The sequence below is a fragment of the Dermochelys coriacea genome, chromosome 1 (assembly GCF_009764565.3).
Source record: "Dermochelys coriacea isolate rDerCor1 chromosome 1, rDerCor1.pri.v4, whole genome shotgun sequence".
Lineage (NCBI taxonomy): Eukaryota > Metazoa > Chordata > Testudines > Dermochelyidae > Dermochelys > Dermochelys coriacea.
In genome coordinates, this window is record NC_050068.2 from 99,534,635 (window position 1) to 99,558,068 (window position 23,434).

Consider the following 23,434-nt stretch of genomic DNA (forward strand, 5'->3'; position numbering starts at 1 on the left):
GGGGGGCGACTCTGGGAAGAAGGGCCCCTGCCACCTAGTGCCTGAGGGTGTGTGGGCACCACCAGAGCAAGTGTCTGACCCACAGCATCCCGGCAGCACAGCCAGGGCCTCAGAAGTGGCCTGGGACTTGTGAGGAACAGACTGAACTTCCCGTACATTCCAGAGACGCTAGCTTTGATGTTCCCCTGCCACAGAGCGGGGTTCTGTGTTTTCCTTTAACCTTTCCCATTTTTTCCTTTTTTTTTTTTTAATTGATTGCTGTGTAATAAATTGTATTTGCTTTGAACTGTATGTAATGATCAGGGAAGCATCCAGTGTGGAGAGAGCACCCCAGAAAGGGGACACCCTCTTCCCTGTCTTAAGTGACCAAAACAAGGTTGGGAGTCGAGCGCCCCAGGAATCCTGGGCCCAGCCTTGTTGGGGTTACGAGGACTGTGCCACACAGGAGAGTGGAAGGGGAGCTCTTGAGGTCAGGCAGGACTTTGGGTAAAGGAAATGGGAGCCAAGGACTCAGATCCTTTCGCTAGCCCACTTCACTGGGGTAGTGTATAAGCCATGAAAGTTCCCCACAATAGCGGGACCATTCCCCCGCTTACACTTGGACTAATATTTTATTAAAGCTGATCAAGAATTTTTCAACAAAACATTTTTCCATCAAAGTTGATTTGTCAAAACCAAAACTTTTTGCAGGGAAGGGTCAGTTTAACACATTTCCCGTTTAAAAATTCGTTTGTAAAGGAAAGTTTCAAAAGTGTCAGAATGCCCCGTTTCAAAATTTTCCAAATGAAAAGTTCAATTTTTTGTTCAAGATCACATTTTGTTTTGAAATTTAAGTGATTTGTATTAAAAAAAATTTAAAAAATATGAAAAGGTCAAAATTGAAACATTACATTTCAAATTGGTAGAAATGAAACATTTGTTGGCCCCAAATTTATTTGTTCTAGTTTCTGAACATTTTTAAGATTTTGACTTTTTCTCATTCCAATTGGGACAAAAAGCTTTTAAATCTCAAAATTTTTCCACAATGAGAAAACAATTTCCCCTCAAGCTCTTTATTTTATACATCCTCAATTATCTGGTAGTAGTATATTAGTGTTTATTGTATACATTAGCACTTCAAGTTTACTTTTTGTAAGGATTAAATTTTAAAATGTATTTTAGCTTTAGAAAATGGATTTCTACTGTTGGTTTAAGGCAGGGGTCTCAAATTGAATTTACCTTAGGGCCAGTGCCAGTCCTCAAATCCTCCCAGCGGGCCAATAATGTCACTCATACCAACCAGAACCCGCCCCCCCCAACTCCGCCTCTCCCAAAACTCCGCCCCCCACCTCTCTGAGGCTCTGGGAGGGAGTTTGGGTGTGGGAGGAGATCTGGGGAAGGGGATTGGGGTGCAGGCTTTGGGAGGGAGTTTGGGGGCTAGGGTGTGTGGGAAGGGAGAGGGATGCAGGCTCTGGGAGGAAGTTTGGGGGGTGTGGGGAGGAGGTGCAGGCTCTGGGAAGGAGTTTAGGGGTGGGAGGGGGTATAGGCTCTGGGAGGGGGTTGGGAGTGCGGCGCTTACCTGGGACTCCAAGGCGGGACAGGCCGGAGGGCCTCTGCGTGCTGCTGCCCCCAGGCACCATTCCTGTAGCTTCCCATTGGCCGCGGGGGCAGCGTGTGGAGGCACAGTTCCATCCTACCCCAGGGCCTCAGGGAGGGGCCAGCAGCCACTGGAGCAAGCAGGCACTCTACTCCCCTGCGCTGCTGGGGCCCCTGGGCGGGGGGAGGAGTGCCCGGGGGTGACATAGGGTGAATAGATGTCCCGATTTTACAGGGACAGTCCTGATTTTTGGGTCTTTTTCTTATATAGGCTCCTATTACCTCCACCCCCGTCCCGATTTTTCACATTTGCTGTCTGCCCACCCTAGGGCAGCAGGTGGGGCCAAGGGAGAGATCAGTCCCCAAAACTGAGGGAGCCCCATGGGCCACATTGGGGAGGTTCATGGCCCGCGGGCCAGGAGTTTGAGATCCCTGGTCTAAAGAGTTGCAGCCAAATAATTCTCATTTTGAAAACTGCTTTGATTGTGGTTGCAAAATCAAACAGCTAAAGACTCTCAAAGTACAGCCCCTTATTCAGATATGAGCTGTTAAATTACAGAAGTTCAAAGCTAAATCTTGTTTGTCACATCTATTGAAAATTGGTGAGATGTAACACTGTGGCTAGTTCAGTGTTCAAGAGGAGCCCTCTCTTGTTTTACAGAGGAATAATTCAGTTTCATTCCATTCCTTTGTATATGGGATGGTAAAAAGACAGTGAGCACTGAAATCACAACTTACACTGTTCCACAATAAAACAAAGACTAGACCCATCACAGGGTTCAGTAGCAAAAAGAAAGTAAAAAACAAATCTTAGGTTTTCTACAGTGTTGTTACCCCTACCCGCGTGGGTACTTTTATGGCACTCTCTCCCAGACTGAATGGAGAGAGGCCTGTTACATAGATGGCCCAAGGCCACTCCCCCATGCCCAGCAAGCCAATGTTCTTCCTGCAGAAATATGGGAGACTTCTCAGTCCATATGCCATCAGAGGGAACTACAGTACTACCTTTGTTTGGGATCAAATTTCCTATACAAAGGACACAGAAGACCTGCTCTTTTGTCCCTTGCTGTTTTTGAGGATTTGTTAGGAGTGTAGGTTGAGAAGCTGCCACCTTTCCACTTGCATATGCACCTCAGAAAAACTGGAAATATTTCCTTCAGTTGCCCCCATTCACTGTCCAGAATAGTAGTATAGGGGCTCATTACTTGGGGACAAGGAACATACATTGTGTGTAGATGTATTTTCGGATGGCAGCATTTTATTGTCATCTCACAAGAAATGTGGTCTCTAAATCAGCGGTTCTCCAACTGTGGGTCAGGACCCCAAAGAGGGTCATGAACCTGTCTCCAGAGGTCTCCAGGGCTGGCTTTAGACTGGCTGCGATCCAGGGCCAAAGCTGAAGCCTGAGCCCCACCACCTGGGGTTCCAGCTTAGGCTTCAGGTTATAGGCACCCTGCCTGGGGATGAAGCCCTTTGGCTTTGGCCCGCACTCTGGGCAGCGGGGCTTGGGTGGGCTCAGTCTTTGGTCCCCCCTTATGGCATCGTGTAGTAATTTTTGTTGTCAGAAGGGAGTCCTGGTGCAATGAAATTTGAGAACCCCTGCTCTAAATTAAACATTTTTAATTCAAAACATCTGAAATGGTGGGATAAATGTGTGTTGTACAGAAGTTATTTTTCCAGAGGATAATGTTATCTCATCCCCAGACCTCCCTGCTCAACCTGTGCTCTCAGCTGATAGCTTAATAGCATGAACCATCACCTCCAAGACTCAAATTGGAAGGGACCAAGGTTGAAAGGTGGTCGTACTTCTCTGAGTTTCACCCATGCAAGCTGCCAGAGTGAGGAATGGTTCAGATGTTGTACAGATGTTCAGATATGATTGTGCACACTGTCATTGCTCCACTGGGTTCCAGGGCGGGCTTGGCTCCCCCTTGGTGAGTCTTGCTAAGTCACTTGGGCTTTGAGTGCAGGGAAGTTGGTATTATCTCCAAAATATCACCTACTCATGGTGCCAATAAGATATTCTGGTGCAGATCTATGATCCTCTCCTTCCTTACTTCCTTTCATGAGCAATAAAATAATTCAAATGATTATTGACAATGATTTAAATGTCAGCGTTATTAACTCACATCTCACAGTGCAGTTCTCATCACTGAACTATTTTTCCAGACTCAGGAAGATATTGTTTCATTAGTTACACTTGGTTCACTTTTTCAAGTTTTTCTTTGCAATCATAACAGCTAAAGATTTACTATTAAAACTATTATATATTATTATTATTACACTGCTGAGATTCTGAAGCACAAAATTGCAGCATGGGAGAGGAGTCAATATGCTACATCACTGCATAACGGCCTAGTTGAACCCTACCCATCTTCATTAACTAGTCACCTTTGCTTCCTCACCTAAACCGGATAACTCTCAGGTATATTGTATAAAAATCAACTACCTTTCTGTCAGTCACTAGTGAAACATCCCAGCTCTAAATTAATTTGATCAGATGACAAAAAAGATACTCTCTTTCTTCAGCCGTCTGCCTAAACATCTATAACACCCTCTTGGAGGCCCTGTGGTACTGCAAATTACTTCTTGTCATTGTAATTTCTCCTTAGATAGCCCTCACTTTTATATTTCCCTCCATGACCACAAAGATTTTGGAGGCTCCCAACTTCTTTTTCCTCTTTTAAGAAACTCCTTTTGCTTCATCTATTCATCTGCTAGTCTACTGTGCATGAATTCCTTAAGTCATCTTTAATTTTAACTGTATCAAAGCATGTAACGCTGAAATGCCTCTTAGAGCATGAATTCCTCCATTACATTTCACTCCTCATCTTTTTCAATTTCATCCTATGAATACTGAGAGTCTTGGTCAAAAACAGCACAAATGCTACATCTCCCTGCCTTAAAGTCTGTTCTGGATTGGTATCTAAAAAGGCCAGTGAGAAACCCAAACTGGATCTGCCTCCAAGCAGCTTACCAGTTGACAGCTTCTTACCGGCTTTGCTGTCATGGTTGCATCAAATGCAGGGGAAAAAAACAGGAAACAGTTAGATTTATTTTGTGTTTGAAGTTGTTGGTGCATAAGAGTCATGCACTTGGACTCTCGCTGCACAAATTTGCTAAAGGAAATATCAATTTGCACAATGTGTGCATATAAAATATATATAATTATATATGTCTATACACACACCCAAAAAAGCCTATGCTCTAACCTAATTTGAAAAACTACAATTTTTTCCTTCTTTCTATTAAAACACAATTTAGTATTACAATAGGTTAGATCCTAACAAGTTAATTCAGAAATGTCCAACTGCAACTACAATATGACTTTATAAATTAAAATTGTAAATTAATCTAAATATGAAAGTCATCAAATATCATTAATAATTAACACTTTTTGAATACAGACTAGTAAATTTTAAAATTAAAGGGATACTTCAACTTTAAAAATCACATTTTGTAGGAAGATTTTCAATAGGGGAATATTTATAACCCCAAAAAAGGGAAAGCGGTTGTAAAATCACAAATTTAGCAGGTGAAAGGTCTAATATCTGAATCTACTTTTTCTCTCTTTTTTTTTTATTTCATTGACTAGATTTCATGTTGATGGTATGCCTTGTAAAACTCTTACTTTTTTTGTTCATATTCTTGTCTGGATAAGAATTAAAGTTGATATAATTGGAATATTTTCTTGATGTGAGACCAGGGGATCTTTACAAGTAAATTTTGCAGTCTGCTCCATGAAAATCATGTTTAAGATATTTTGAATTCATACTGAGTAGCAATCATGGTTTTGGTAAGAACCTATTTTTCTGTCAGATTGCTATGATTAACTGTAAGTTAGCAATTTTAAAAATGTTAAAATGTACTCTGCATTCTCCAGTTAAAGAATTCTACTGTACTGTGCTGTTACTTAAAAGATTCAAGCATGACCACTAGGTGGCAATACTGTTTTAGGGTTTAGTTCTGGAGGCATTGAAACCTACAGATAATAGTTTTCAGAGTAGTAGCCGTGTTAGTCTGTATTCGCAAAAAGAAAAGGAGTGCTTGTGGCACCTTAGAGACTAACAAATTTATTAGAGCATGCATCTGATGAAGTGAGCTGTAACTCACGAAAGCTTATGCTCTAATAAATTTGTTAGTCTCTAAGGTGCCACAAGTACTCCTTTTCTTTATACAAATAATAGTAGTACCTCTGTTTCAGGTTCACTACTTAGAAGAAACAAGGTTTTAAAGGTAAACTGATATCTATATTAGGTTTCAATTAGCTATTTCAGCATTCCACTCCCCATTCGCCTTTACACATTGCTTCAAACCCTTGCAAAGCTTACAAGAAGTGGAAGATTGGACAAATGACCAGGGAAGAATATAAAAATATTGCTCTGGCATGCACGAGTGAAATCAGGAAGGCCAAATCACACCTGGAGTTGCAGCTAACAAGAGATGTTAAGAGTAACAAGAAGGATTTCTTCAGGTATGTTAGTAACAATAAGAAAGTCAAGGAGAGTGTGGGCCCCTTACTGAATGATGGAGGCAACCTAGTGACAGAGGATGTGGAAAAAGCTAATGTACTCAATGCTTTTTTTGCCTCTGTCTTCATGAACAAGGTCAGCTTCCAGACTGCTGCACTGGGCAGCACAGCATGGGGAGGAGGTGACCAGCCCTCTGTGAAGAAAGAAGTGGTTCTGGACTATTTAGAAAAGCTGGACGAGCACAAGTCCCTGGGGCCGGATGCACTGCATCCGAGAGTGCTCAAGGAGTTGGCGGATGTGATTGCAGAGCCATTGGCCGTTATCTTTGAAAACCCATGGTGATCTGGGGAGGTCCTGGACGACTGGAAAAAGGCTAATGTGCCCATCTTTAAAAAAGGGAAGAAGGAGGATCCTGGGAACTACAGGCCAGTCAGCCTCACCTCAGTCCCTGGAAAAATCATGGAACTGGTCCTCAAGGAATCAATTCTGAAGCACTTAGAGGAGAGGAAAGTGATCAGGAACAGTCAGCATGGATTCACCAAGGGCAAGTCATGCCTGACTAATCTAATTGCCTTCTATGACTAGATAACTGGCTCTGTGGATGAGGGGAAAGCAGTGGACAGTTATTCCTTGACTTTAGCAAAGCTTTTGACATGGTCTCCCACAGTATTCTTGCCAGTAAGTTAAAAAAGTATGGGCTGGATGAATGGACGATAAGGTGGATGGAAAACTGACTATATTGTCAGGCTCAACGGATAGTAATTAATGTCTCCATGTCTAGTAGGCAGCCAGTATCAAGCGGAGTGCCCCAAGGGTCGGTCCTGGGGCCGGTTTTGTTCAATATCTTCATTAATGATCTGGAGTATGGAGTGGATTGCACCGTTAGCAAGTTTGCAGATGACACTAAACTGGGAGGCGAGGTAGATATGCTGGAGGGTAGGGATAGAATACAGTGGGCCCTAGACAAATTAGAGGATTGGGCCAAAAGAAATCTGATGAGGTTCAACAAGGACAAGTGCAGAGTCCTGCACTTAGGACGGAAGAATCCCATGCACTGCTACAGACTAGGGACCCAATGGCTAGGCAGCAGTTCTGCAGAAAAGGACCTAGGAGTTACAGTGGACGAGAAGCTGGATATAAGTCAACAGTGTTCCCTTGTTGCAAAGAAGGCCAATGGCATTTTGGGATGTATAAGTAGGGGCATTGCCAGCAGATCGAGGGACGAGATTGTTCCCCTCTATTCGACATTGGTGAGGCCTCATCTGGAGTACTGTGTCCAGTTTTGGGCCCCACACTACAAGAAGGATGTGAAAAAATTGAAAAGTGTCCAGCGGAGGGCAACAAAAATGATTAGGGGACTGGAACACATGACTTATGAGGAGAGGCTGAGGGAACTGGGATTGTTTAGTCTGCGGAAGAGAAGAATGAGGGGAGATTTGATAGCTGCTTTCAACTCCCTGAAAGGGGGTTCCAAAGAGGATGGATCTAGACTGTTCTCAGTGGTAGCAGATGACAGAACGAGGACTAATGGTCTCAAGTTGCATTGGGGGAGGTTTGGGTTGGATATTAGGAAAAAAATTTTCACTAGGAGGGTGGTGAAACACTGGAATGTGTTACCTCTGGAGGTGGTGGAATCTCCTTCCTTAGAAGTTTTTCAGGTCAGGCTTGACAAAGCCCTGTCTGGGATGATTTAGTTGGGGATTGGTCCTGCTTTGAGCAGGGGATTGGACTAGATGATCTCCTGAGGTCCCTTCCAACCCTGATATTCTATAATTCTATGATTCTATGAAATAAGATAATAAAATGCTCCATTCGTACAGATTTTGCAAAAGGATGTTTATAGAGAAGAAATTTCTCTCTACCTCCATCAAACCACAGCATAGGAATGTAAAAATGATTGGTGGAAGGTTAGACTGGCAGCTTATAAAGTCAGATAGTGAGTATGGTGGCTGGGCACAGGTATTTAGACTTTATAAGTATGGTATGTATCTTGTTTTAAAACAGCTCAATTTTTTTCCTTGCAAGTGTGGGGATTTATATATGTATACTATACATATAACCCTGTGGTTTACAAATTTCGAACATTGTTCTTCAGATGTTATCTCTGTGCTGCTTTAGTATGAGTGCTTTTTGTATGTGTCCCTGTGCAGGTATCCTATATCTAATCTCAGAATCTCATTGGTAATTTAAGGTATGTTTGCACTGAAAAATGTCAGGCTCAGAGCAAAAGCAGAAGAGATTTAGTTACATATAGTGGCTGATAAGAATAAGGATTAAATCAATTCTTAGTAAATATACTTAGCATACAAACTGAATAGCAGGAAATAGATTTCCACAGAATAACTGTTGTGCTAATGTGTTAACTGATTACACATTTTATGAGTGAATTATGACATATGAGGCAAATGAATGAAATACAGAAAAAGTTTATTGTGCCTAAAATTGTGTATACTCTTTACTATGTTGTTTTAAATTAATTTGCAACAGGATCATTTTTAATTAAAAAAAAACACTTGGACTGAAGCAGACCAATTGAAATGCAAAGGTTTTATACACGTTTATGTTGGGGCTTTATTATAGACAAGAGATCCTCTTATCCACCAAAACATGTTCCATACAGCTATTTGGGGTGGTTGAATCTCTTCCTGGACTACCTGAAGTCCACAGCAGGATTTAGCACCACTCACTACAAGGAGTTTTTGTTCTCTTTCTCCATAAAGATCAGCTGCAAGGGAGCAAAACACAGAACTTTCACATCAAGGACCATGGGACTCATTCCTACAAAATATATGGAAGAGCAACTACCTCTATCAGAATTCAATAGAAAACACATTTCTTTAACTTAGCTTTCCTCCACTAAGTTCTTTATGTATACACACACACACAGGCACACAACATACCAATTCATTCACAAAATCCATACGCTAATCAATATCTCTCTTCTAAAAAGTGGAGGGGAAAGAGAGAGAGAGAGATGGTGATTTCTCATTTATGCATTTCAATATTGGGAGGAGCTTAGTTGCCATTCAGCTGGAGACCAGATAAATACCTCATTAGATATTTTCTGCTTTCCTGTGTGAAATCTATAATTTCTGGACATGACTAGAATGCAAAAAGTTTACCATACAAGTATCAAAATGTAAACCTCCCAGTCTTTTGCTTAACTGACACTGAACTGCTCTGATCACATTAATAACTATTGTGTGGTATAGGAAATTGATCCCTCCTCACTCAGGGAGGCATTTAACATATTTATTAGTTCATTATTATAGAGGAATTTACTGTGGCTCCTTAGTTAGGGTTGTGTTCTGAGATGGGCTTAATATGGGTCATAATTTTAAATGCCTGTTTTTCTTTAGATGGAGGTAGCCCTTCAGTGTGAAATTTCACCTAGTGTCAGGGTTTATGCCCTTTTGATTTTCCAAGTATTGTTTGTCTGATTTCTTTTCACAAATTTTTAATAAGATCTGTTTGAATTTGGTCTGCTGTTGAAATTTGTCCACGTCAGGTTGATCCTTCCCCCCCACTTTTTTATCAACTGATATATTCTAAAAAAAACTTTGCCTCTCTGAACAAAAATGGACATACAAAAGAACCTTGAGTAGATCTGGTACGCTCAATAGTCTTTGAGTAGAAATTATTGGAAATTAAATGCCTTTTTTTGCTGTTATTCAACCACTAAAAACTTATGCACCATGAGTACACAGTGCATAACATCATAAAAGCTGCATTCTTCTGTCGAATTTTATTCTACAACAAGAAGTTTTATGTTCAACTTCTGACAAAAGAGATTTTAGTTGTCAAAGAAGTGCAGCTGCTGATGGATAATGTATTTTTTTCCATCAGCTCACACACTTTTCCTCCTAGCTAGGGGATGGGAGAAAGGACAAACCACAAATAACAGAAGTTAGCTACATTGATTGTCTTTTCTGAAGGTGTTCAGATACCCCAATGATGAGAGCAATAAAAGAACTTGAGTCAGATAAAATAGAATAGCTAGAGGAGAGCAACAAAAATGATCAAAGGTTTAAAAAACCTGGCCTATGAGAAAAGGTTAAAAAAACCTGATTTTGTTTAGTCTTGAGAAAAGAAGACTGAGTGGGAACCCAGTAATAGTCTTCAAATATGTAAAAGGCTCTTATAAAGAGAACAGTTAATGATTGTTGTTCATGTCTTCTGAGGGTAGGACAAGAAGTAATGGTCTTAATTGGCAGCAAGAGAGATTTAGGTTTAGGAACCCTGTCTAAGTATAAGGGTAGTTAAGCTCTGGAATAGGCTTCTAAGGGAGGTTATGGAATTTCAAGGGAGGTTTTTAAGAAGAGGCTGGATAAACACCTGCCAGGGGTGTTCTAGGTTTACTTGCTCCTGCCTCAGCACAGGAGGCTGGACTTGATGGCTTCTCAAGGTCTTTTCCAGCCCTACATTTCTATGATGCTATACTTCTGTGGCACAGCTTCAGAACCAATCTCCAGGGCCCCAGGGTCCTTTGTCGAGTCCCCTACAAGGCATTTGTAGACACCATAGGAAATTAATACACACCTCTCGTGATGACAGCTTTTCATCATGTCTTCTACCAAACTACCCTATTCCAAGATACAAAAGATCTACAACTATTACTGCTGGAAGGGCGTAGTTTGGTAAACGGAAGTGTGCAGGAGGCATGCAGAATTACTGGGTTAAGGTTGTGCTGCATGCTCTTCGGTGTATGGTCGTTGTGGTAATGGTAAGAAGTATTGTATGTCTGTGGGTGGAGTAGAGGATATGTACAGTTGGTGTAACATTTCTTGGGTTTGTGGGTTTGTGTCAGGTATGTTATGCATGTAGCCACCTTGACTGCTTCTCAGCAAAGTGTTTTTGTACTTTAGTTATTTATTAGTTATTTGTTGAGAGCAGACCAGGCTGGCAGTGCTATGTTACATTTTTACAAATGAAAAAGGAAGACACAGCATGCATCCCAAAGCTCATACCATCTAAACAGAACTGGCTGTTGAATGTAATGATTTATGGAACTGATCCAAAGCCAATCTTTCCATAGATTTTAGTGAGCTTTGAATCAAGCCCTAGGATTACATTGTGATTACTATGGGATAATCTTTATATTTACAATATGACGGGACAATTCATTGTGTTATCACACCATTATGTTACTTATTGTGGCCAATTTAATACCTTGAACACTTGACATGTAGTATATGTAGTATTCCTATCCCTTTCCTTTTGTCTGTTTGAATCTGAGCTCTTTGGGGCAGAAATAAATAATAAATAGGTGTTGTGATGTTATTGACATAAACTGTGACTGTATAGATCATTGTTGCAACCACTGTTATATATTTGCAGCAAATATTGTACAAAGGTTGTCATGTGAGGTGTCTATGGAAAGGTTATCATTTGCTGGTTATGATTATGCTATCTGTATGTGTGTATCATTTTTGTAGTTGAAGTTATGAATATTGGCTATATACTTGCATCTCAGTGTGTTTTGAGTTTTAAGTAGCCTCAGTGAAGCATTTGGTCAGCTTCTTCAGAAAGGACTATTACAGTAAGTGCCCAATCAAGAAACACTTAACTGACAATGAACTTTGGGAAATATCAATCCACATCTGAGCTTTCCTGGGAAGTTCAAACGAACATGTAAACAATGGCGTCGGCCTGTAAAGAACTGAGTCATGCATGGACATGTGACTTGCCCATGTGACTCAAAACTCCATCTTGTAGCTGTGATTCTGCAGAGGAAAAAAAGGGGTTTCCGCCCACAAGAGAGAGAATATAAAAGGCCAGGGAAACCCTTCAATTTTGTTTTCACCTGGCTCAAAAGATAGCCTCTCCACCCCAAAGAGATGCCTGAAAGAAACTGGAACAAAGGATAGTAACTACAGGGGTGTGAGTGATTGCTGGACCCAGATGAGGAAGGAGTCTAGTCTGTGTGAGAAGCTTATTGGAACATCTCTGAGGGTTTACCCTGCATTTAGTTTCCTACTGTATTAGGCTTAGACTTGTGTGTTTTTGTTTTATTTTGCTTGGTAATTTACTTTGTTCTGTCTGTTATTACTAGGAACCACTTAAATCCTACTTTTTTATATTTAATAAAATCTTTTTTTTGTCGATTCCCTCACAAAGCATTTGTAGACACCATAGGAAATTAATACACACCTCTAGTGATGACAGCTTTTCATCATGTCCTCTACCAAACTACCCTATTCCAAGATACAAAATATCTACAACTATTAGTGCTGGAAGGGCATAGTTTGGTAAATGGAAGTGTGCAGGAGGCATGCAGAATTGAATGACCTGGGTTAAGGTTGTGCTGCATGCTCTTTGGTGTATGTCTCAAGAATAACTTGAGACAATGAAACTGCTTTTGACCATTTTGAATGGGGCAGAAATAGGGGCCTGTTTTTTTCTGAAAACCTTTAAATTGTGTTAAAATATTCCACACTTGACAGTCCAATGTATGCTTAGCCCCTAATATTCAAAATAAATTTACAATCTTAAATTTGAAAGTAGAATGAAAACATTTAGCTCCCCTCATGTCTAAACTTCTTTTTTAGCAGTTCACCACAGCTAATTATTAGATTACATTCATTTGTTACAAGAATTATTGTGGCCAGTTGCAGTTCTGTTTTGTCTTTTTCCACAGTACAGACATATCAAGCCACTAGATAATCTGAGAAATTTTGCTTATTAATTAACCCAGAGCAAGTATTAATACCTCGGGGAGCAAACAGCTGTGCATATCTCTCTATCAGTGTTATAGAGGGTGAACAATTTATGAGTTTACCCTGTATGAGCTTTACACAGAGTAACACTGATTTATTTGGGGTTTGGACCCCATTGGGAACTGGGTGTCTGGGTGCTGGAGACAGGAGCACTTCTTAAACTGTTTTCAGTTAAACCTGCAGCTTGTTGGGGGACGTGATCCAGACCTCGGTCTGTGTTTGCAGCAGGCTAGTGTGTCTGGCTTAACAAGACAGGGTACTGAAGTCCCAAGGTGCCAGGGAAAACAGGCTCAGAGGTAGTTTCAGCAAATCAGGTGGCAGTCCCAAGGGGGTTTCTGTGATCCAACATGTCACAGGTGTGTTGTAATCTCAAGTGTTTGCTCCAAAACAGGACATTCAGTTGTAACAAAACTCCAATGACTCCATCAGCAAGCTACAAAACATAGAGGAAAGTGCTGTCCTTACCTCACTGATTTTATGAGCTGAGGCTCAGTCTTGCAAGGTGCTGTTAGCTTTACTTCCCATTGACTTCAGTGAGAATAGAGAGTGCCCCTTGCACAGGGTAATCATCACCTCGGTTTGGTTTGGTTTGTCATTTAGATAATGATCCTCTTAGGTGCTGATCGCAATTAAAAAAAAATAAGTGTGTAATAGTGCTTCTAATTTAAGGGGATTAAATTTAGTAGGTTTGGTGGAAGAAGTGCATTTTAAGGAGGGGTTTTGTGCAAGAGCAGTACATGGACACTAGATTTAACTACTGTTCCAACAACTGAGGTCATTTTAAGAACACCTGGAAACTTTATTACATGCAAAAATCAAGTTTGCAATTCACAAGACAAAGTTTTTATTTGAAGAAGAAAATGCAATGAAGAACAGAACCAGTCTGAAAGGCAAGGCTTCTTTTGGGGAAAAAAAATATTATCCTACTCATCACAAAGAATCATGGGGCAAAAGTCTTGTTTGACAAAGGAAAGTGTGTGTGAGGTTTTCCAAGAATTTTTAAAAGACTCTTTATTCCCTCAGCCTTCTTACAGTGTGGTATGAGAGAAAATGGCTGCATTGGTTTGTGCTCTCTGTTGTACCCAACTATTTGAATGGATTTCCAAAGTAATTTAGTCACCAGATCTTATACCGAATCTGACATTTCTAATGTAAAGTCTGGAAAAGCAGCTAGACATATACATTTTTAAAAGATTGTTTGATAAAAATTGTAATGTTACTCTTCCACCTCTTCAGGAGAATGGTCATAAACTAACTCTATGGAGGAACTTCAAAGATCTCAATCACCCTCCTCCTTAAAAAGGTTAAAGACGGACAATGTGCAAAGCATAAACTACTATCTATCCTCCTCTGTTCAGATTCTGAGATTGGGCCAAAATCTTTCTAGGGGGCTTATCCTCGTAATGGGCATTTTAACTGGATTAGTTTAGACTTGGAAAAAAGACTGAGTGGAGACCTGATAACAGTCTTCAGATATGTTAAAAGGCTGTCATAAAGAGTACAGTGATCAATTGTCCTCCATGTTCACTGAAGATTGGACAAGAAGTAATCTGTTTAATCTGCCGTGAGGGAGATTGAGGTTAGACATTAGGAAAAACTTTCAACTATAAGGATAGTTAAGCATTGGAATAGGTTACCTAGGGAGGTTGTGGAATCTCCATCATTGGAGTTTTTTAAGAACAGGTTAAACAAACTACCATCAGGGATGGTCTAGGTATACTTAGTCCTACCTCAGTGTGGGCTGGCCTCACTAAGTCCCTTCCAGACTTACATTTTTATTCTTCTTCTGTTAATGATTATATACGTCTAGAACCATATATAACCCATAAACTCTTTGTCTCTATTTCTTTGTCATGACTCTCATTTGCAAAGACATTTATAGTTTAAAATACCTTCCAACAAAATTAGCTGGCCAGTTTTACACTAAACAGAATGGAAAGCTATTCTGTAAGGTGAGCTCCTATCTTTGATGAATCCGTGACTCCAAATAATTTATAAAATCTACATTCTTCAGAATATTGCACTATGTTACCTCCTATTACATATGGTTTGTCTAGAATAACTTGAGACAATTTTGACCATTTTTTGACCATTTTGAATGGGATAGAAATAGGGATCTGTTGTTTTTTTCTGAAAACCTTTAAATTGTGTTAAAATATTCCACACTTGACAATCCAACGTATGCTTAGCCCCTAATATTCAAAATAAATTTACAATCTTAAATTTGAAAATAGAATGAAAACATTTAGCCCCCCTCATGTCCAAACTTCTTTCTTGAGCAGTTCACCACTGCTAATTATTAGATTACATTCACTTGTTACAGGAATTATTGTGGCCAGTTGCGGTTCTGTTTTGTCTTTTTCCACAGTACAGACATATCAAGCCACAAGATAATCTGAGAAATTTTGAGTCAGTTTCAGTTTTAAAATATACTGTAGATACTCTGGGATTATACAGATGAGGTCAGACTTTTGAAAGAGGGACATTCCTGCTACTGATTTCAACCATCTCCCAGGGTCCAATAGATGCTAATAAGTACAATTTCAATCACAAGACAGGAAAATTGAAGACTGGCTTCATGTCAAATAGCTGTAGAACACTGAGTGTGATTAGTTGTTTCATAGTGCTGCTTCATGACTTTTATTGAACTGGATTAATACCTGAATATTTACTATTTCAGAGCATCATTCCAGATTTAACAAACATACAGAGTTTTTACCATTTTCAAGAAGCTGTGCTCTGTATAAAGCACAGTTTTGTGCATGCCATTTCCAAAGGACTATGAATATGTTTTAATTGTTTATTTTAATGACTATTGAGAAGATGAGGATCTCACTTTGTCCATTTGTTTGTACAGTTTGTACACCTACTGAATTCCAGGCCATAAACTTCTATAAGAAATGCATGTTCAAAGTGTAATGAATTTCTAATACCATGCTGTTATAACAAAGTTTCAGAAATCATAAAATGGTGACTGCTCAGACTTCTGATATTGTGTGTGTGTGTTTGTAAAAATATATATCTTGGTCTAAGACTTTGTCGATACCCATCTCTTTTCTTAATATTTCTACCCTTCTCCTGCCACAGGGTCAACTCCATTGAATGGTGGGAGTATAAGTGTGGAAGAGGTGCTGGTGGTTTTACTACCATGCCATCTTGTTCTGGTGAGTGTTAGATGATACAGTGGCAAAGACACCAGCAACTTGTCTATACTTATGCTCCCACCTTTGCTGCCACCTATGGAATTTCTCCAGTGCAACAATGGGTAATTTTAAGATAAGAGCTCTGAGTAGACATGGACAAATTGAAAATGTTATAGCTAAGCTGAGGATGAGCAAACTCCTTGGTTGTGGCTGTTGCTATTGCTTTCTGAATATGACTTTCCAGTGGAGGAGGATGGAATGGAGCCACTGGTTCTAAATAGTCTTAGGAGTCTTCTCTTATACCCTCTAAATGCAAAGAAGTAAATTATTGGATCAATGCAACAGTTCATGTTCATAAAAGCCACTGTGATTTGAAGAGACATCTTGAAGGCTTTCTGTGCTGAACAAGATGGCTGGTATAGTATCTTTCTGATCATGAACTGAACGATATTTAAATGGTAAGGACTAAAGCAGATCACAACTGCAAGCAGCACAACCAGTATGATTGTGAAAGCCTTTCTGTGGTGCCCATTCTTATCTGTCAGAGGGTTTTCTTTGGCTGCTCTGCACAATTTTAGGTTGATCTGCACATAACAAACTAATATAATCCCCACTGGTAGGCAAAATCCAGTCATGCAAGCGCCCAGAAGGATAAATGGCAATTTAGGAATTTCTTCAAAGTTGAAATATTCCATGCAGGTCAGCTTATCTCCTATCTTCTTGGTCATGGGCCTGAAGAGTAATGATATTGTCTGCAGGAACACAATGAACCATATCAGCATGCAGATATACTTCACTCTGCTCACTTTCCTAAATCTGCCAAGCCGCCGAGTGTGGACCACAGCGATGTAGCGGTCGACACTCACACATGTCATAAAGTAGATGCCCACATAGGTGTTCATGTAAAAGATGAATGCCGTCACCCTGCAGAACCAGTCTCCAAAAGGCCAATTGAACTCTAAGATGTAATAAGCAATTCTTCCAGGCAGAGCAAGTGTGAAAAGGGCATCTGACACAGCAAGATTGATTAAGTAGAGATCAGTTGAGTTGATTTTCTTCCCTCGGTGAAAGGTGACATAAAGGGCAAGGACATTTCCACAAGAGCCAAAGACCAGCAGGACAGTGTAAAAGAATGAAAAAATCACTTTCGCTGCAAAGTGGTGGTTATACACATCGCAGCTGCTTTCATTGCTGTAAGTGAAGACAGTTAGCTGAGATGCAGCAGTGGTAGCCATTCTGTGGACTTCTCCTTGGCAGAAGAAAAGACATGACATTAGCAGCTTACTAATAATGTGCACTATCTATTTTGACAAATAACAAAACTACTTAGGCTTTGTACTTTAGTAGACTCTCGTACAAAAGAAGTGAGAGTTCTCATTTGAACAGCGAATTTCCACACACTGAGTACGTTCTGAGCCATGATGAGCAGGTTTAGTCATTTGGAAAACTCAGTTCCTAGTGATCTTAGTGTAACATTCTGAACAAAGACTGTGACTTATTTTTTTCTTCAGAACCCTTTAGCTTGGAAACCAATAGCAGGGGGTTTTGTGTCACAGTGTGTCAGAAATTGTTGCTGCCTGTTAAACATGTTTGGTGAATGAGACATGGTATCATTATAGAGAGGGAGATGTGGAATTTCAAATAGAAAATTACATGAAAGAGGAGGGGAAATTTAGAAGGGGAAGGTCAATAAAATATAACTGTCTTTTGTTTTGACAGCCTGTGCCAGAAAAGGGAGCAAGGAGAAAAGTATCCATTTGAAGAACCATATCTCTATATTTATTTGTGGTTGTTTAAAAACCTTTTACAATTACAAACTGTAATACCTATAGATTATATCAACACTATTCCTCAGGTAAGTGTATATGCCAAATCCTGAGTTCTCCACTCAGTTTGAATGTGGTCCATACTCACCCAAGCACCCCAAGACAATAACACTGTTCTGTCTTTAGTAAAGTCCCCCATTTGCTGCTCTAATACACCAGGGCTCCAGGTTGGCTTGGGAATCAGTAGCTCCTACCTATACTTTTAGGTGTCAAATAAAACTAGTTGGTATCATTTTTCCAACACATAAAGGTTAGGAGACAAATTCAAATGTTGGTTACACCCAGTCTCCTTTATTTGCACTCAAAATTAAGGCTGTTTACTTGCACACATTATAAAATGAACCTTGCACTCCCTCTTTTTTGCTGTTGTTTCCTCTCACAATAGATACTGCTGAAATAGGATGGGTCCTTACCTGCCTTTTAACCAGCACACTGAGAAACTTGCCTTCTAACTTTTATTGTGTGGGTCTCTGTAATGGGAAGTCATGTCTCCAAACTGCTATTATTCTTTGCGTATTGCTGCTAAAACATAATTACTGTAATTGCCATACTGCAGGGATATGTATTTTTTTGGTCCTTAACAATTGATTGGGTCCCAAGCCCACTAGAAAGATCTACATCACAAACTAGTCATTGAACAAAATATCTTATATTGCATGTGCTTTCGCCTTGTGTTCTCAGTAGGCAGAGAGGGGATTGAACTGAAAACCTACAGCTAACCCCTTCCCTCCCGCCCCCCCGAATTTTGGGCCAGCAGTGTTCAGAATCTGAACCCAGATTTTTCACACCTCTTTTATCTTAGTAGCGTGCTAGCTCAAAACTCCAGATCTGTGCACCCCAAACTCTGAAGGTTGTAAATCCATATCCCAGTTTTGTAAGTTCCGCCCATCTTTAATTTTATGGGAGCAAATGTGAGGCATTAATATTGTTTTGTTTACTGTTGTTATTGCAACAGGAGGCAGCATGATCAAGTGTATTGGACACAGGATGGGGAGTCTTGCTACCCGAGTTCTTTTCTTGGCTCTTCCACTGACCTGTTCCCAGATCTTAGGGAAGTGGGTCACTTCACCACCCTACACGTCTGTATCTCCTCCCAGCATTGGTTTGGCCCGTCTGTTGTCATGACCACAGTGTCTTCGGGCCAGAGACTGTCTCTCACTACTTGTCTGTGCAGTACCTAGCACAATGGATCTCAGTTGGATCTCTAAGTACTACACAAATAAATACGAAAAATAAATAATCTTTCTGAGTGCCTCTGTGGGTGGGAGAAGGGTTGTTTCTTTGGTTCCTTCTCTTTAGCTCTGTTTCCTTTTCTTTCTCCTTTTCAACAGGGAACTCTTAGGCACCACTATTTTGTTTGTATTTACCCTTCATTTTATTCTCTCTCTTCTGCCTTTTTATATATTTAAATGTTATCTCCTCAGTACTTATCTGGCATGTTACATAATATTAATGCTCGTAGCACCCCTTCAGGGAAGGCAAGTATTATTTCCAGTTTCCACATGGGGAAACTGAGGTACACAAACTTGCCCAATGCCAAACAAGAAGTCCATGTCAGAGAAATGCATCTTTAAACTTGAATTCCACCCTTCACCTCCCTCATTGTGCCAAAGCACAATGGTTTTACAATAGCACGTGTCTTTAGAAACTGTCTTGTCACAGAGGGTCTGTACAGCAAAACATGAGCTCAGTGTGGTACACGATACACAGAATGTGACCATTTCCTGACTTTGGTGGGATTAAATTAGATCCTTTTATCAGGTCAAACTTGTGGTTTGGTTTTCTGGTCTTACCACTTGCTAATGGTGCTGCATGGGGCTGCTGGGGAGTACCTCTGCAGCCAGGATGCCTGCTGCTGCCACTGCTACTCACATAGTGCATCCCTCCTCTGCCCCCCTGCTCCTAGCCTGACTCCACATGTAGATGCCTCAATTCAATCAATAGTGAGTAGGTGTGTATGTAATAGTGGCTAAGCATAGCAAAGGTAGGCATGGTGCAAGTTAACCACACTGCTCTGCCAAAGCAACAGCCTCTCCAGAGCAAAGCTAGTGAATCGTGCTGAAGGCTATCGAACTCGATGGTTGTGAGGTGTGGACAAATGTTCAGACCATCCTGAGATGGAGCCCCGTACAGGCCTCCAAAGCCAACTAAAAATTCCCTGAAACATTTTGAAAACACGGCAGATCAGAGTTGACTCTTTCCTGGTTACTTGGGAGGAGCAGTGTTGTACAGTAATTCACTAGCATTGTGGAATAGTACTCAAACTTCTTTCAATCCATATGAAGAAAAAGTCACTCAGAAAAGACAGAGCGTGCATGCACACACACACACACACATACCCCTCCAAGCAAAGATCAAACTGGGAGAAATGCTCTAGCAAAATCCCATGTATTCTACCCTGTCCAAATTGAGCAGATTAAACTTTCCAGCAGTGTTACATAAATCATTTGAAGGTAAATTTACCTCTTAATCACAATGGTTACAGTACAGCCTAGTAGAAAACTTGTTTAAAGACGTTCATTCTGCCAAAAATCGACACTGTACTGTCAAAATAAAACTAGATCTCTGTCTGTTCCCAAAAAAAGCTATAATACAATTAGTTAATTAGAGATGCTTTTCAGACAAGGTCCTATTTAAACAACCACTTAGTCATTTTTTTCCTTGCACTGCCAAAGTCAGTCTCTGAAAGCACAATACCTGTAAGAAAATAAGACACGAAGAGCTGGCTTACCAGGGGCTGATGAGGTGGTGGCCAAGAGGTGGCAGTGGCTGTTGAGAAGTTCTTGTCTCAGCTCTTTCTCCTGTGCTATATTAGTGGTACATTTATTAAATGTAATATTCTTCTAATAGTCCCTGAAAAAATCCCCTTCTAATGCTTCAGTAAAAACCCTTCTGTGCCTTGCGGCGAGCAGAAACAGAGAGAGAGAGAAGACCAAAAACGAAGACTGCTCTGCCTTTCCTAATCTAGTCAGCATCGTATGGGTGGTGACTGAATGAGATCCATGTATCAATTGTCAGCCGTGAGATACCTGCTTCCTCCAGCAAAAGGTAGGTTCTTCTTTGTCCTCCTCTTCCGCTTCATGCTGTACAGAGGGCTGAGCCTTATGAGACAAGGTGGTGCTCTTTCATCTGGCTTCTCTTTGTAGCACAATAACATTTATACCATTCTTTGTTTGCAATTTGAGAAAGGAATGAAAAACCCCAGCAAATTCCCCAAGCTGAATACTTTCAAGATTTCACCATTTCCCCCCCCACCTCCTTTTTCATATATTACAAGAAATAGATTTCATTCTTGCTCACTAATTAAGGAAGTGATTTATACCAGAACACTAAACCACAAGTATATATTGTTTAGGGTGACCAGACAGCAAATGTGAAAAATCAGGACAAGGGGTGGGGGGTAATAGGAGCCTATATAAGAAAAAGACGCAAAGATCAGGACTGTCCCTATAAATTGGGACTTCTGGTCACCCTAGTGTTGTTAAAGGCTTTAAACTCATCAAAGTGAGAAAAGACTAAAATACTACATATTATCTATAACACTGCTTGGGTTTTGCTTGCATGTGTGCTGTGTAAGACAATGGTTTTGTAAGACAATGGTAAGACAACCAGCGGAGCAGCGGGGACAGCAGAGCAGCTCACAGCAGGAGTTTGCCTGGGACTGGTAAGTATCCGAGTGTGTGTGTTTGCTTGCTGAGGAAGTATCCGAGCGTGTGTTTGCTGGGAGGGCAGGGAGAGAGCCTGAGTGAGTGTCTGATTGGCTGCTAGCCTGCAGGGGGCGGGCATTAGGGTGTCTGTGTGTTTGCGTCAGGGAAGCCTGGCTGTTTAAAAATAGCCAGAGCCTCGCGAACCAGCTGAGCAGCGGGGACAGCAGAGCAGCTCACAGCAGGAGTTTGCCTGGGAGTTCGCCTGGAGTGAGCCCAGTGAGGCTTACATCTTGCCAACGTCTCTGAGGAAGCTCATAGTAGGTAGGTGATATGGAAGGGGGGGGTTCAGCTGTTGTGACCTGCACTGGATGTGCCATGTTTGTCTTTCTTCCACAGGACAGAAGCGACTTTGTCTGTACAAAGTGCAAGCTGGTCTCCATATTGGAAGAGAAGATTGAAGGTCTGGAGCAACAGGTAACGACCCTGCGTTGTATACGAGAGACTGAGGATTTTCTGGACCAAACTCAGGATAGCCTTCTAGGGGCACAAAGCTCTAAAGATATAGAGCAGGTTGCACAGAGGAGCCAAGAGGCCAGTGAAGAAGCTTGGCAACATGTGACCTCCAGAAGAGGTAAGCGGAATGTCCGGGTTCCAGTAACACAGACACAGGTAACTAACCGCTTTCATGTTCTCTCCACAGGTACCAATGCAGAGAGTGGACCAGATGATATGTCTGGGGGGAGAAAGCAGAAGGAGACTCCGCTGGTTGGGAGGCATGAGATGCGATGTCCTGAGGTTGGGGGTTCCACGACCACCACTCCCAAGAGGAGAAGGCGGGTGGTGGTGGTCGGGGACTCTCTCCTCCGGGGGACTGAGTCATCTATCTGCCGCCCTGACCGGGAAAACCGAGAAGTCTGCTGCTTGCCAGGGGCTAAGATTCGTGATGTGACGGAGAGACTGCCGAGACTCATCAAGCCCTCGGATCGCTACCCCTTCCTGCTTCTCCACGTGGGCACCAATGATACTGCCAAGAATGACCTTGAGCAGATCACTGCGGACTACGTGGCTCTGGGAAGAAGGATAAAGGAGTTGGAGGCACAAGTGGTGTTCTCGTCCATCCTCCCCGTGGAAGGAAAAGGCCTGGGTAGGGACCGTCGAATCGTGGAGGTCAACGAATGGCTACGCAGGTGGTGTCGGAGAGAAGGCTTTGGATTCTTTGACCATGGGATGGTGTTCCATGAAGGAGGAGTGCTGGGCAGAGACGGGCTCCATCTTACGAAGAGAGGGAAGAACATCTTTGCCAGCAGGCTGGCTAACCTAGTGAGGAGGGCTTTAAACTAGGTTCACCGGGGGAAGGAGACCAAAGCCCTGAGGTAAGTGGGAAAGCGGGATACCGGGAGGAAGCACAGGCAGGAATGTCTGTGAGGGGAGGGCTCCTGCCTCATACTGGGAATGAGGGGCGATCAACAGGTTATCTCAAGTGCTTATATACAAATGCACAAAGCCTTGGAAACAAGCAGGGAGAACTGGAGGTCCTGGTGATGTCAAGGAATTATGACGTGATTGGAATAACAGAGACTTGGTGGGATAACTCACATGACTGGAGTACAGTCATGGATGGTTATAAACTGTTCAGGAAGGACAGGCAGGGCAGAAAAGGTGGGGGAGTAGCACTGTATGTAAGGGAGCAGTATGACTGCTCAGAGCTCCGGTACGAAACTGTGGAAAAACCTGAGTGTCTCTGGATTAAGTTTAGAAGTGTGTGCAACAAGAGTGATGTCATGGTGGGAGTCTGCTATAGACCACCGGACCAGGGGGATGAGGTGGATGAGGCTTTCTTCCGGCAACTCACGGAAGCTACTAGATCGCATGCCCTGATTCTCATGGGTGACTTTAATTTTCCTGATATCTGCTGGGAGAGCAATACAGCGGTGCATAGACAATCCAGGAAGTTTTTGGAAAGCGTAGGGGACAATTTCCTGGTGCAAGTGCTAGAGGAGCCAACTAGGGGGAGCGCTTTTCTTGACCTGCTGCTCACAAACCGGGTAGAATTAG

General features: G+C 41.6%; 1 protein-coding gene across 2 annotated transcripts; it reads right to left on the minus strand.

The window, feature by feature from the left end:
- Positions 1-13,541: 13,541 nt before the first annotated feature.
- LOC119863204 (G-protein coupled receptor 183-like) lies at positions 13,542-20,925 on the minus strand. Of its 2 annotated transcripts, none has more exons than XM_038421115.2 (2): positions 20,464-20,925; positions 13,542-17,155 (listed from the first exon to the last, which is right to left on the minus strand). In XM_038421115.2, the coding sequence occupies exon 2, from the start codon at positions 17,139-17,141 to the stop codon at positions 16,083-16,085; it is 1,059 nt and encodes a 352-aa protein (XP_038277043.1). In that variant the 5' UTR covers positions 17,142-17,155; positions 20,464-20,925; the 3' UTR covers positions 13,542-16,082. The 2 variants fall into 2 exon arrangements, with proteins under 2 accessions (XP_038277043.1, XP_043360657.1); XM_043504722.1 differs by having other exon boundaries at positions 13,542-17,152; positions 20,464-20,876.
- Positions 20,926-23,434: the final 2,509 nt, after the last annotated feature.

Excerpts from the sequence above, each read along its gene's own strand:
- LOC119863204 (XM_038421115.2), bottom strand. The coding sequence starts at position 17,141 with ATGGCTACCACTGCTGCATCTCAGCTAACTGTCTTCACTTACAGCAAT.